At 46.1% G+C, this 15,807-nt stretch overlaps 1 protein-coding gene across 1 annotated transcript in view; it reads left to right on the forward strand.

Moving 5' to 3' along the window:
* Window positions 1–15,807, forward strand: part of LOC112110756 (butyrophilin subfamily 3 member A2-like) — a 43,180-nt gene that overhangs the window by 13,365 nt on the left and 14,008 nt on the right. The window contains exons 3-6 of the mRNA XM_026659148.2: window positions 1,997–2,107; window positions 6,584–6,931; window positions 8,293–8,574; window positions 13,699–13,803. Coding sequence (XP_026514933.2) covers window positions 1,997–2,107; window positions 6,584–6,931; window positions 8,293–8,574; window positions 13,699–13,803 — 846 coding nt within the window. The remainder of the gene's footprint in view (window positions 1–1,996; window positions 2,108–6,583; window positions 6,932–8,292; window positions 8,575–13,698; window positions 13,804–15,807) is intronic.

Here is a 15,807-nt window from a genome sequence, read left to right on the forward strand (position 1 = left end):
GGGGGCACAGGAGGGACTGCGGGGGAGGCTGAGGGAACAGGGTCAGGGTGGGGGCTGAGGGCAGTGGGGCTGAGGGGAGCCCCCCCAGAGGGACCTGCCAGGGGGCCAGGTGAACCCAGCAGTGCTTACCTGGAGCGGCTCCCAGGAAGCATCCAGCAGGCAGGTCCCTCCCAGTCCCTCTGGCTCCTTCCTACGGTTGGGTCGGGTGGAGGGGAGGGGGGCAGGGGCGGGGGGTCTCTCTGCCCGAGTCTACAAGCCCTGCCCCGCTGCAGCACGCAGGGGAGCGAGACCTCCTCGCTGCCTCTCTGTGTGCCGGGGGCAGGGGCAGGGCTGCGCTCTGTAGGCTCCTGCCGGCCGGGCGGGGGGCCCCGTGGGCTGGCGCCGCCCTGCCAGGAGCTCAGCTGCGCGCTGCCCCAGGGCCTAGGGAGGAAAGATGAGTGGTGCCGGTGGCGCCGGCTTGCCGCTGTCCCCCTCATATAGGGTGACCAGACGTCCCGACCAATGTAAGGTTGGGACGCGGGACAAGTCCCCTAAAATCGGGACTGTCCCGATAATATTGGGACGTCTGGTCACCCTAAATACACCAGAGGGATAAATACCAGGAAGGGAGAGGAGTCATTTAAGTTAAGTGCCAGTGTGGACACAAGAACAAATGGATGTAAATTGACCATCAACAAGTTTAGGTTTAAAATAAGAGGAACGTTTCTAACCATCAGAGGAGTGAAGTTCTGGAGCAGTCTTCCAAAGGGAGTAGTGAGGGCAAAAAACCTAACTGACTCCAAGACTGAGCTTGCTCAATTTATGGTGAGGATGGTATGATGCGACTGCCCACAATGGCATGTAGTGAACTGCAACTGGCTGGTGATGGGACACTCGATGGGAAGCGCTCAGAGTTACTTTGTGTTGATTTCACTGAATTGTTTTGGTAAAAAGAAAAACAAAATGAAAAAAAAATCAGAAAAAATGAAAAGTTTCATTTCAGTATTTTTGAAATTAAATGCTTCAATTTTGTATTTGAAATGACTTCATTTAGAATTTTACTTCAATTTTATTTTATTTTTTTAAATTACAAAGCTTTAAAAAACAAAGGAAATTAAATGTTTCATTTCAAGTATACTTAATCCTGTCTCAGCCTGGGATGATGAACGCTTGGCTTTCTGGGGGGCCATCTAGCCCTACATTTCTATGATTCTATTGTCTGATTCTGGATCAAATGAAATGTGAAATGTTATACAGATTTACTTCTTGATTTGCTGAAATTTATTTAAAAAAAAAGATTTTGAGTCAACCTGAATTTTTTTAACTTTAAAAAAATAAAATAAATATTACTGGAACTACCACCAAACTGAAGAATCAGTTATTTACACAGCTTTAAAGAAGAGGTGAGGCAATAAGATTGTCAGTTTATAGACAGCTTTTTTGTAAAATCTTACAATGGTGATCAAATCACAGTTACTTAGGGCATGTCTTCACTACCCGCCGATCCGGCGGGTAGCAATCGGTCTATCGGGGATCGACTTACCGCGTCTAGTGAAGACGCGGTAAAATCGATCCCTGATCGCTCTGCCGTCGACTCCGGAAATCCACCTCGGCAAGAGGCGGCAGCGGAGTCGGCGGCAGCGCGGCAGCGGTCGACTTTCCCGCGTCCTCACCGCCAGGTAAGCCGACCTAAAATACGCAACTTCAGCTACGGTATTCACGTAGCTGAAGTTGCGTATCTTAGGTCGGACCCCCGCTGTAGTGTAGACCCAGCCTTACTGTTGTACTCTTTAAGAGGCCATGTCCTTTTAGAGTTGGTCAATACACTTTTTGCTGAGATTTCATTGGGAAAAAAATGATTAGCTCTTGTAAGCTGGTCAAAAAATAGCAAAAGATCATGAAAAAGTACAGAATTTTTGCCTAAAGTATTCATCTATTCTTCATACTCCACTCTCTAGTTTTTCTCGTCACAATCTCTCCATTATGCTCATTTTACTCTCTTGCTGTCCTGATATAGTTATAAGGAAAATGAAGGTTTCCTCCTTCCCTCATGGCCCTGTAAGAAGCTCCTCTCTGCCTGGCTACATCATGTTCTTCATTATTCTGTCCCTTCACAAAGTGGACTCAGGTAAGAAATTCCCACGGCTTCAGTGTGCTTTCTGCTCTTTTGATAGATAGATAGATAGATAGATTAGATATAATATCTTTAGCATATGGATATGTGTCAATTCCAACCTTTAGGAACATATACAATTAAATTTATACATAACCAAACACAAACTATAACTGCAAACTGCTCTAGTATTTGGAAAAGAAATCTTCCCACGCCATCTAAACTCAGTCATTCTTGATTTAGTTTGTCCTTTCCCAAAATCGAGGGGAATAGTTAGGTCTGGGCTGTGAGTCAGGCTGGGAGGAATGAGGGTTTGGGGTCTTACAGTGACATGTGATCATGTCACCTGGTACTGGAATCCATCTTTAACCTGGAGTCTTTCCATTGAGAAGGAGGGGTGGGATCCCAGAGAGGGACAAAGGATTCCCGTCTTATGCAAAAGATATATAAAGGGGTGGGACAGAACAAAGGGAGGAGAGAGCCATCATGAAGAATCCCCTAGTTACCACCTGAGCTGGAACAAGAGCTGTACCAGGGGAAAGAATTGTGCCCAGGCCTGGAAGGTGTCCAGTCTGAGGAAAAAACTTACTGCAGCATCTCTGAGGGTGAGATTATCTGTATTCAGTTTGATTAGACATAGATTTGCGTGTTTTATTTTATTTTGCTTGGTAACTTACTTTGTTCTGTCTGTCACTACTTGGAACCACTTAAATCCTACTTTCCATATTTAATAAAATCACTTTTTACTTATTAATTAACCCAGAGTATGTATTAATACCGGGGGGGGGGACACACAAACAACTGTGCATATCTCTCTATCAGTGTTACAGAGGGCAAACAGTTTATGAGTTTACCCTGCATAAGCTTTATACAGGGTAAAACGGATTTATTTGGGTTTAGATCCCACTGGGAGTTGGACATCTGAGTGTTAAAGACAAGAACACTTCTGTAAGCTGCTTTCAGGTAAGCCTGCAGCTGTTTGGGGATGCAATTCAGACCTGGGTCTGGGTTTGCAGCAGGCTAGCGGGTCTGACTCAAACCAGGCAGGGCACTGGAGTCCTGGTCTGCCAGGGCAGGAAAGCAGGAGCAGAAGTAGTCTTGGTACATCAGGTGGCAGCTCCCAAGGGGGTTTCTGCAAAAATAACAGGAGTACTTGTGGCACCTTAGAGACTAACAAATTTATTAGAGCATAAGCTTTCGTGGGCTACAACCCGATCCAACCCGTCACGCTATGGCCAGTGATGAGCTGCCAAAATCTTAGGAACCGGTTCCCTACCAGGTCTTCGGCGGCACGGCTCTGGCATCTGGCCACCGAAGACCCGGTAGGGAACCGCCCGGTGAGTACACCCCCCACCCATGTCCTGCCCCGACTGCCCCCCTCAGAAACCGCAACCCATAACCCCCCCCCGCTCCTTGTCCCCTGACCACTCCTTCCCGAGACCCCCAACCCTAACTGCCCCCCAGGACTCCACCCCCTGCACAATTCGCCCTGCTCCCTGGCCCCTGACTGCCCCGACCCCATCCACCACCACCCCGACAGACCCCTAGAACTCCCACGCGGCGCCTACCCAACCCCCCCTTCCCCATCCCCTGACCACCCCCCAAGAACCTCTGCCCCATCCAACCCCCCTCTCTGTCCCCACCTTATCCAATCCCCCCCGGCCCCGGCCTCTTACCCCCGCCGGGGCCAGGCCGGAGTCGCGCCACGCGGCCGGAGTCGGGGCCCGGCCTGGAGCCGCGCAGCCGGGGCCCAGGTCGGACAGCGCCGCGCGGCCGGAGTTGGGCTCGGGGCCCGGGGTCGGGGCTCGGCCGGAGCCGGGCAGCGCCGCATGGCCAGAGTCAGAGTCGGAGTTGGGGCCGGAGCCGGGCTGGGCCGCTCGGCGCCTGGATCCCTCCTCGCGCCCCGCCCCAGCTCACCTGCAGGAAGCCCTGCTTCTCGTGGGAAGCAGGGGAGGGGAGGAGGTGGAGCTAGGTGAGCTGGGGCCGGAGGCAGGTCAGGGAGCTGCCAGAGATTTTGTTAAATTTAAAAGCCCTTTTAGAACCGGGACAACCGGTTCTAAAAGGGCTTCTAAATTTAATAACCAGTTCCCGAGAACTGGTGGGAACCGGCTCCAGCTCACCACTGGCTATGGCTATACATATCCCCTAATCTATAGCCCTGAATGTTACCAATAGGCTGATCTCCGAGCCATTCGCTCTGAATCGAGGCGTGTGTCAAGCAGCCGCCTCTTCTATTCAATATGGCCTTGGAACCATTAGCTAAAGGCACTGGAGCCTGTCCACATACCTCTGGCATTGAGGTTTCTTAGCAAGCGTGTTAAACAATGTTACACAAATAGTTACTCTTCCCCACCCCACAAATCCTGACAGCTCTGTTCCTGATTTACCAAATTTCTGTACAAAAGATATGAGTTTGTCAAGATTTAAAGCAGGATGGAATAATGCAGACATTTTCTCTGTTCCTAAGGGGATGCCTGAAATACGACATTGATCGATGGGATTTTGGGCAGGGGTGAGGAGGAAGGCAAGATAGGTTCAGCATGTAGGGATACTGAGACTGCCAGCATTATGGTGAAAAGGAGCATGTTACCCCACATCAATGATCAGCTGAAAGTGCACAGAGGCTGTGGTATCAGTGCCAGTATAAATCCTCAGATAGATACATCTGGGGAAAAGTGGAGAGCTCTGTCATTGGCACTTTGAAGTAAGGGTTGCAATGTTATTGTTCTGTTAAAAGGAGGGTTTTTTGTTTTGTTTTGTTTTGTTTTGTTTGGGGGGGTGTAATATATATTTAGGGTGCAAAGTCTAACACTCCAAAGTTAGGAAATGCCAGATTTAAGATTGCAGGTGCAACATTAATTCAGCTCCCTTGTATATACACAGTCACATACTAATTTCCCATCAGTCCCCTTCCTCATGTATTCAGGGGACAGGATGGATGGTGCTCAGGGAATGAGGGAGCTGTGCCTCATTGCACTGAATAAGAAATGAATGACCTTGTGGACTTTTCTAGGGCATTCATCACTGAAGTATCCTGAGTGCCTCACAAACATGAATGTTTGATCTTCTCATTTCCAGTGTGAGATAGCAGAGTAGAGGACGCTGCCCTTTATCTGAATTCCCTTTATCTGAAAATCCACAGTGTGTCCCCCTCTGTAAACACTGGGGGTTCAGATAACAAGGAGAGCAATTTACAGCAGTGAGTCTCAGTCGCGCTACACGAGTTCTATCTGCAGTGGCATCTCTAGCCAGGTCTCCTCTCTCTTCAGGGAGCCCAACAGCACAGTTCAAAATAGCACTTCCCTTTCTCTGAACACCTGCTCATTCAAAAGTTTCAGCTGTCCCTCGGGCCATTTGAGTAAACGGGAGTGTTCTGTGTTATTCTTTATTACTATTTTGGGGGTGGGAAAGTGAGGCACGGAGTGATTAAGGACAAAATTTGCAAAGGTCACCATTAAATGTAGGCCCCAATGTGAGACAGCTGAGGTGTCATTTCTTTCAGAGTAGGTCACGTTTTTATATGTTCTGAGCACTCTATGGACAGCTAATTAATCTCTGTAATACTCAAGGGAAGTAGTTGGGTAGGTATTTTTCAGATGGGGAAACTGAAAAGTAAAGTCCAACACCCCACAGTGACTCACAATCTGAGACAGGATTGAAACTCAGCATCTTTTAATGCCTAAACTCCTTACTACTGTAATGGCTGAGTAGACACTTCCATTGAAGCTCTGAATGCGCAGCACTTCTGAAGTTTGACATCCAGAAAATGAAGAACAAAGTGTATTAAGCAACCAAAATAGAGCAGTCACTGCCCGCTCCCCCTACAATTGCATACACAAAATTACCTGAAAAGAATGTTAAGGTTGTAAAGTCAAGCACTCCAAAGTTAGGAAATGCTAGAATTCAGACCCCTTGTGCATGTGCATCTTGATACAGTCATGTCCAATACCACACAGTGGAGCCTGGGATCACTTTCAGTGTAGATGGAAGGGCCTTGATGTCAGAGCACAGTCCGTGCAGTGAAAAGACAGTGAGGTTGGAGCATGCTCAAAGAAGATGGAATTTTTGGAGATCCTAACAGTCAACCTCCCCCCCACATACAGACGCACAGACCCAAACGAGAAATAAACAAATCATCTCGATTGCACATGCACAAATGGTGGTTTTCAGAGAAGGATAACTTGGCCAAACATGGGTGGATTTTCATAGGGACAAGAAGAGTCACCTCTCTGATTCCCAGAGCTATCTGCCTGCCAAATTTCGTGTCTCTGCTCCAAATATGGGGGTCCTGGATTGTCTATGGCTTGCAACAGTTTTAAGAATTTATTTTAATGTTAGCAAAACAATGTATTATTTCCTCATCATAGCTGAGGTGAGTAGTATTAGACCAGCTGTAATGAACTATAACACATCGCTTGTAATGATTACATTTTAATCAAAAGTTCATTTTTTAAATATTTATTTTCTTTGTCTCTTTGCTACATTTCACAGCTCAATTTAAAGTGATTGGACCTGACCACCCTGTCATGGCCACTGCAGGTGAGGACATTGTGTTACCCTGTCATCTCAGCCCCAGGGTAAGCGCTGAGAACATGGAGGTGAGATGGTACCGGTCCCAGTTCTATTCACTTGTGCACCTTTATCGTGATGGGGACAATCAGAATGAAAGGCAGATGCCAGAATATCATGGAAGGACAGAATTTCTGAGAGATGACATTGCCAATGGAAGCGTTGCCTTGAGAATACGCCATGTCAGACCCTCTGATGAAGGACAGTACAGGTGCTTTTTTCGATCAAGTGTTTTTCATGAAGAATCCCTGTTGGAACTGAAAGTAGCAGGTCAGTAGCTTGGGCTGGTGTTTCCTTTTGATACAACATTTCCCTCCCCCCCCCCCATTTGTATATTATCATTACAATATTATTTAGACTCCCAGCAGCCCTGAAAAATTGTTTGACATCTTCAACACGTGTCTCTCTGCATTTCAGGTTGTCCCCCCCTCTCCTCACCCCAGACCTCTTGAGAGTTAAAAGGTTACAACTTCCCAGGTGGCCATGTAGTCATATATGATAAAGCTGCTGTTGGTCCCATAGTAGGAATCCCAGAGACAGGAAAGGAACCAAACCATATCGAAACAGATGGATCCACCCCCATCCCCCTTGTTGGAGGTGCATACACAATAATTCCTTCTCCCTTCAGATCCTTCATCTGGCCCATTAGATTTACTTCAGTGTTTTCCACATGCACCCACTTTCAAATCCCAACCACTGTTGAACACTAAGACAGCTAATACATTATTCAATGAAAAGGAGGCATCTTGCTCCAGTCTGCTTCTCTCAACATTGTTTTGCTTGTTTGTTTTGCATTGGGGGTGGGGTGGGGTGGGAGGGTGTAATCTGAGTACAGCACAATAGTCAGCAGATGCCTAAACTCTTTTTGATCGTCAAGTCGAGTTATTGTCAATAGAAAATCTTCCCAGCACAATGAATCGAACCCCTCCCACTTCCTTCCACCCAGCCTCATTCAACACATCCCATAAAAAAACATGTTGAGAGAATAGATGGGCTTTGCAACACTCTCCAAAATTCATCAAATTAAGGGTCTACAAGGCCAAGGAAATGGGGGCAGTTAGAGCTGGCTAAGAAATGGGACTGTGCTCCCAGAAACATTTCTACACAAATAAGAGTTTTCATTTTAAGTGACATTTTTCCTTCAGAGTTTTCCAGTTTTCATGGACCTCCCACACCCTCCCCAGAAAAAGTTTCAAACCAAACACTTCAACGCGCTCTTAAGTTAGTTCCTTACTTGAGAGTCCTTCTCAGAGAACATCCTTCCTCAATCACCCAGGCAAAGACATCAGAACTGAAGTTCAAGGGATCTGAAGTGTTGTGATAAGAAGCACGGGCAGAGAGGTGGCCCCTGGATTTCACAGAACTCAAACTTCATGGGGCTTAAGATCAAACTGAAGGTGAAATGGGAATGAGGGGCATCTCACTGGAAGATATGTTTGAAAAGAAAATTAAGAATGTGGTTAAGTTTTTTGCTGGAGCCGGGCCATAGTTTCCTGGATGATGAGTACTAGGAATTCAGAGGAGAAATCCATTCATTCCTTTTATTAGAGATTTAAGTATTTCTATTTTATACTGAATATTCATATAAGTTAGCATCAAGAATTTAAGCAGTTTATCCCGCTTTCCTTCAGGTCTGGGCTCTGCTCCTCTCATCTCTGTTGAGGGTTATCAGGATGGAGGGATTCGAATGGTGTGTCGATCAGCTGGGTGGTACCCAGAGCCTGAGGTGCTGTGGAGAGATCCCAGTGGAGAGCCTTTAACATCACTGTCAGAAACAAAACCCCGAGGGGCTAATGGCCTATTTGAGACACAGAGTTCTATCATTATAACAGAGACTTCTAACCAGAGCCTGTCCTGTCATATCAGGAACGCCCTCCTCAACCAAGAAAAAGAGTCGACAGTTTATATAGCAGGTCAGTTACTATCCAAACAACACACAGTCGTCACCAATAATTAATAAGTACATAAAATAAAAATTGGTTAAATAAATTATGACTGATAAATAATATGAAAGTATTTGCACCAAAGACAGCTACTGTTAAAGGTCTCATGAGTGCTCATCCTTTTCATTTAATGTCTTTGAAAATGTTAAATGTCTGACACTTCATCTTCTCTTGTCCGGGGTGAATAAGTAACGTGACACTTTCTTGGGGGTTCCCAAGACTGTGAGTCACCATGTTACCTCCTGTCTCAGTGAGAGAGTGCTAAGCTGGTGTCAGCTCCCTGGCACCACCAGCATGTCACCCCCCAAACAATCTGTCAGCCCTGGCTTTGCCTTGCAGGTTAACACTAGGGGCATCCCAGGCCCCAAGCTCCTCTGAAGCATCCCCCGTGTAGTGTCCAGCCCCTGTCCACTGGACACTCCCAGTAACTACCAGGTTCACTGTTCCCAAGGGAACAGTATACACACAGCTTGATTAGTATACAACTCAGGATCAAGTCATTTATAAAAGCAGTGTACTGCGGTATAATTGTAGTGAAAACAATCGTAAGTTTATTGACAAAGATTAAGTTTTAAGAGATAGAGTAAAGATAATGTAAACAGACATGGTTACACATAAAACAAAAGTATAACATGCTTATTAGAGGCTAAATTTAACTTGAAGAGACTAAAATCCTTGTCTAAATCCTTGTAGTTTCTCGCCTAAAACAGTCTTTCCCAGAATCACCAACCCACATGGCTAGGATCCACCATTCATGGATGCAAAAAGTGCTGTGATGAATAACAAAATGGCTTACTCGTCTTTCTCTTAGACCCCAGAATCTATCATTTTTGTCCTCAGAATCCGTATGACTCACCTGGTTGCTGGCTGCAAGGTTTCTTCAAATATTCCTGTTTACTCCGTATTCAGCTGAGGCTCCCATTGTATTGACTTACAATGCTGAATTTACATCTTATCTCCTGTCTGGAAGAAACCTGTCTGTCCGCTCTGCCTGGGACACAGTTTCTAAATCATATTTTCAGTACATACACACACCTTCTTAAGTATCATCTGTACATACATCTCACAAAGATTAGGAAGAGCAGTATGACAAAATCTTTTATTAGGTCCCTATCAAGGCTAAAATTCCCCACTCTGGCACTTCGAGTCCAGATGGTGGGGGCTGCATGAACGAACCTCTAAGCTTATCTTCTACAAACTTAGGTTAAAACTACTCCAAGGCACAGAGTCCTCTGCCTTGGATAGGTATCGCTGCCACCACCAAGTGATTTACACAAAATATTCAGGGAAGGGTCACTTGGAATCTCTATCCCCCCAAAATAGCCCCCCAAGCCTCTTCATCCCCTTTCCAGGGAGGCTTGAGAATAAAATACCGACCAGTTGCCTTAGCAATGTGAGCACAGACCAACCCTTTGTCTAAGGACTTTGGAATCAAAGGATTCTTTTTTAAAAAAGGAAAATGTTATTATAAGAACAAAATAGAGAACCACATCTGAAAAAAAAAAAGAGGATGTTAGGGATTAAACACCCAAAATGACTTTCTTGGGGTCCATCTTAAAGGTTACAAGCAAAACAAAACGAAAGCACCTGGGGTTAGCACAGAGGAATCTACAAACCAAAACAAACAAAAAGATCCCGGATCGCATCTTCTAACATTTCCTAATCTACTTACATATCTGGGGTTTCCAATGAATAGTTTCTAGGGATGGTACAGATGATTTCTCAGACCTGGCTCAAGTTTCTTACAGCATATTTGCTCTCTGTTTTCTCTCTTCTGCCCAGAGACCAAAGACCCTGCACCCAGCAGTTTTTCCCAATTTGAAAGGGTGCAGCTTCCCTATTGGTTCCCCTGATCAGGTGCCAACTCAGGTTAAGTTTACCTCTGCATCCCATTGAGACCTTTTAATCCTTTACAGGTAAAGCAAGTAGAGAACAGCTACTAAGAAGGATTTTATAGCTAACTGACTGGGCTGGCATACATAAAGGTTACTACCTTCCCCCCTATATTCATGGCAGTCCCTTACATCATTTTCTTGATGGATAAATACTGTGAAAGTGGTGTGTTAGGTGTAGTGAGTTTCTCAGGCCTGTCAGCAGTTGCTGACCCAGAGTAGCGAATCCTTTGCCAGAGGGCACCAATGGGTTTCTGTGTCACAGCTGGTTTTACAGATTCAGAGGTGATGATGATTATCACAACCATAGAGCCTGGGAGTCCTAGTCATGTGCCAGATGCTGTACAAACACAGAACAAAAAGGAAGTCCCCGCCCCAGGGGTCTTACAATCAGTGGTGGATTAACACACAGGCCCATGGGGCCTGTGCCCAGGGGCCCTGGCCAATTTGGGGTCCTCACAGGAGCGCCAGAATCTGTATAGAAGTTGGGGGGCTCTAGAACAGTGTAACTCCTGCTCCCCATCTTCTCCCTGGAGCTCCGCCCCCTGGCCAGGCTGGAAGCTGTAACCAGGCCACGGTAAGAACTGCCTGGGGGGCCTGGGCCACTGTGAGTAGCCCTGGACCCTCCACCTGCCCTGGGAGGGGGGCTGGGGGGCCTGAGAGCACCTCCTGGCCCATGTCCCTGGCCCGGGCTCCCTGGGTGGCTCTTACCAGGGCCCAGCCTGGCCAGGGGCAGGGCCTCAGGGGGGACAGGAGGAGCAGGGGGCGGGTCCCCATGGCAATGAAGCGCTAAGGCTCACCTCAGCCCCCTCTCTGGGAAGAGGCTGGTGCAGCTAGAAGGGGCTGCACTTCACAGCGTGGGATCATCTCCCCCACCGTGAAGCACAGCCGCTGCCACTGCTACTCCATGCCTGCCCAAGGCTACTAAGCCCATGTGAAAAAGTGGGGGGACATGGCCCCACTGGGCCCCCTGGGCATGGGGGATTCAAATGCTCTTTGTGCCCAGGGCCCTAGTAAATCTTAATGGGCCTCTGATTAGACAACAGATGGCTATAGACAGGCATGGGAGCATGAATAAACAATGAGACCATTGGTTAGCATGATAGGGTGTCATCTCAGCACACTAGCAGTCTACCCATTGCCAAGTTTTGTGATCATCTAGTCTGACTCCAGTGTAACACAGGCCACAGGATTTCCCTGACTTAATTCCTGTTTGAACTAGAGCATATCTTTTAGGGGGGGAAAAGCCATCCAATCTTGATTTCCAGTGATACAGAATCCACCCTCCACCCTTGGTAAGTTGTGCCCATGGTTAATAATCCTCGCTGTTAAAAATGTGTGCCTCATTTCTAGTCTGAATTTGTCTACTTTCAACTTCCAGCCATTGCCTCTTGTTCACTGAATGAGGTGCACAGAAATCTGCCGCCCATTCAGCTGGTGCAGAGTGGATTGGTTACATATCAATATGTTGTCTGTATCTGGATGGTGAGGAACTCTGACCAAAATTGGTAGAGTGACTGCCAATGATAGAGTAGGTCTCCAGCCCATACACAGAGGGTGGAAGGGACAGAAAGAAACACAAGTTATGTCCATGGATCATAATTCTATTGACAGTGACAGACACTGTTGCAAGGAATTTCTGCCTGCAACGGATAAATAAACACCCTGGACACAACACATGGATCTCCCCCCGTTGTTATGCAAATTCCTGTTCACAACTACTTGCGCACCCCACAGACATGAAACACACTGAACACCTAACCTGGGCACTTATTTCAACCCTCAATATTTGCTCATGTTGCTAAGACTGTAATTAAGGTTGGATTCTTTATACAAAACAAAGAGGTTAAATGGGTCCAGGAAGTCAATGGGGTTGGACTTACATACTATTCAGTGTCGTACTGCTTAATACCTGGCAGGACCAAACCCAAAGTGAAACCTGACCCTAACTTTAATACTTTTTGGAGTTACACATGGAGTTGGGGTGCCTTTTTTTGTCTGAAACTTTTTTTCCAAGCAAAAATGCAGATTCAGCACCAAAAAAAACCCAAACAAAAACCCATCCGTTTCACTCAACTGTTCATCTAAAAATTACCCCCAAAAGACATTTTTTAACATATTTTGATTTTTCAAGTTGAAATGACTCATTTTTGAATTGCCTCCAATTTTATTTTTAAAAGTTGCAACAATTTAAAGAAAAAAATTCAAAATTAAAATGAATTTTTACTTGTTGGCTCATCAGAATTTTTGTAAATCATTTTCAGATTGACCCCAGATTATTATTTTTTCAGAACTGATAGCAAACTGAAAAATCTGTCACTTGTACAGGTCTAATGATATGTGTGAACTTTAATGTTTCAACTTTATTGACTTTGAGTTTAAAAAATTGTGGGGGGGGGGGGTTGGTGAATTTGATAAGCCCAATATCAGTTCTCTTCCTATGTGTGTTAATTAAACCAATACTTTAATGGAGAAATGAAAGAAGCTACAGCTCCCCTTCCCCCACTCTCCTCAGCGTTGGAACCTGGGTTTGGCCGAGGGATACAGAAATAGCTCCTATTCCATTCATTTCTTTGCTGGCTTTAATATTTTTTTAAATTACTATGTGTGTGTTCTGTGTTTCACATGATTACAGTCGCCATTGCATTCTGATCATTAACTTGTACATGGCCTAAGTTTAGCTATTACTTCAGTGAGTGTTGATTTTTTTTCTCCACATGCAGGGATTATTTTAAAAGTATGTTGAGAAACAAACAACCCCCACCCCCACCCCCTTCACTTCTGCTTTGTGACACTTTCATATTCCCCTCCCCCACTCTTTCTTCTGGCTGGTTTCCACGTTAGAAATATGGGATCCTCACTTCCCTTTGTTTGATGCACTTTCATCTAGGGTGACCAGACAGCAAATGTGAAAAATCAGGACGGGGGTGGGGGGTAATAGGAGCTTATGTAAGAAAAAGACCCAAAAATCGGGACTGTCCCTATAAAATCGGGACATCTGGTCACCCTACTTTCATCCCTCCCTACTCTGTCAACATTATGTAGCTGAAACCGTGTTTAAAATCAGTTTCTGGCATTTTTTGTTGCTCAAACAAGAGCATTTACACCCTCATCTCATAAATCTTGCTGGGATGTATTTTTCTGAGATACAAGTATTTTATTTTCCCAGACTACCACACCTCTCTGGGGTTTTGTTTTTCAGATCCTTTTTTCCCAAGGGTGTCTCCCTGGATGGTGGCGCTGTACGTGCTCCTGGTTATTTCTTTGGTTTTGATAGGCGTTGCTGCTTTTCTCTTCAAGTTAAGAGGTAAAGGCCTAAAGAGGTGAATACAATGTGATAAGAGGGGGAAAAAAGATTTCCTCTTTAGAAAAGATACTTGGTAAATGCACAAGACAGAACTGACTAGGACAGAACGCCATAGAAATGATGAAAGAGACGGGCACTGAACGTGCAGCAGATGAGGAACGGAGACGGGAAAATAATAATGATATAGGACCAGGCTCAGCTGAATAGGGATGTGATTACACACATGATTAAGCATGTGCTGAAGTGTTTTGCAGAATCAGGGCTATAACCATGGTGCAGCGTTATGCGTTTAATATGAACATGTGGTTATCCTGATAAACACAGTCTGCGCAGTTATGCATGTGCTATCACAGTAGCTGTGCACGGAAATTGGTTAGTCAATTGTGCCACTAATTTGTTTGAGGTCTGGCCCTAATAATGACATGGACAATCTTCGTTTGTTATCCAAATTAGCCCAAATCCTCCTCCATCCCCTCCAAAGAGAGCCTCTAGTACAATTTGTTCACCTTTCCATACCCCTCTCCCAGTTCCTGGCTGGCTCTCAGAATACCTGATGCTTCACAGTTTACTTAACACAGAGCCCTGCATAGATCAGTGTTACTGGTGAGTTACAGGATTCAGGAGAGATTGTAACTCTATCATTTGCTCTGACAAAGGGTCCTGCCCCAGGAACAGACTGTGAACATTGTAATTCCTCCCGTCCTCCCTCTTGCTCTGCTGAGGCACTAAGGCAGCAGTTCTGCAGAAAAGGACCTAGGGGTCACAGTGGACGAGAAGCTGGATATGAGTCGACAGGGTGCTCTTGTTGCCAAGAAGGCTAACGACATTTTGGGCTGTATAAGTAGGGGCACTGCCAGCAGATCGAGGGACATGATCGTTCCCCTCTATTCAACATTGGTGAGGCCTCAACTGGAATACTGTGTCCAGTTTTGGGCCCCACACCACAAGAAGGATGTGGAAAAATTGGAAAGAGTCCAGTGGAGGGCAACAAAAATGATTAGGGGGCTGGAGCACATGACTTATGAGGAGAGGCTGAGGGAACTGGGCTTAGTTAGTCTACAGAAGAGAAGAGTGAGGGGGGATTTGATAGCAGCCTTCAACTACCTGAAAGGGGGTTGCAAAGAGGATGGATCTAGACTGTTCTCAGTGGTGGCAGAAGACAGAACAAGGAGCAATGGTCTCAAGTTGCAGTGGGGGAGGTCTAGGTTGGATATTAGGAAACACTATTTCACTACGAGGGTGGTGAAGCACTGGAATGGGTTCCCTAGGGAGGTGGTGCAATCTCCTTCCTTAGAGGTTTTTAAGGTCAGGCTGACAAAGCCCCGGCTGGGATGATTTAGTTGGGAATTGGTCCTGCCATGAGCAGGGGATTGGACTAGACACCTCCTGAGGTCCCTTCCAACCCTGATAGTCTCTGATTCTCTGATTCTCTGATTCTAAGGCCTGGATCCACAAATAGACCCAAGTGTTAGAATGCTGAGCATCACAATGGCTAATGTTCTGGCACCCAGAAAACCACTGGCACAGCTCTGTGATCCACAAAGCCTGAGTTAGGCTCCCTATTCAATGACTGGGGAGAGAGAGGCACCTAAGAATGGGAGCCATCTAAACCACCCCATGGCAGATGCCCAGGAGAGGGGTGTGGTCCGAGTCCTGCCCCATCTCCGAGTTTGGCACCTCAATTTGGGCTGGAGAGAGGTGTGTCTCTGTGATCCCCTCTCCTGCACTCAGGCACCTGAGCCATTTCTTGCAAGTACAAAGGCGGAGTAGGCCCAACGCCACACAGAATGGCCAGGGGGATGAGGGGCTTTCAGGCACATACGTCTCATTGTGGATCTGAGCCTGAGTGATCACTGAACACCACACTAGCGGGGTTGCCAGTTCTCACAATTTTTGTGTAAGTCTCTCGCTCATTTCCCCCACTCAAAGCTGCAGCAATTGGAAAAATTTGTTTGTGAGAGAATCTCAACCTTTTTAAAAAAAAAAAAAAAGTCTGATACCAAC

Source organism: Terrapene carolina, unplaced genomic scaffold (genome assembly GCF_002925995.2).
Source record: "Terrapene carolina triunguis isolate 2854851 unplaced genomic scaffold, T_m_triunguis-2.0 Scaffold589, whole genome shotgun sequence".
NCBI lineage: Eukaryota > Metazoa > Chordata > Testudines > Emydidae > Terrapene > Terrapene triunguis.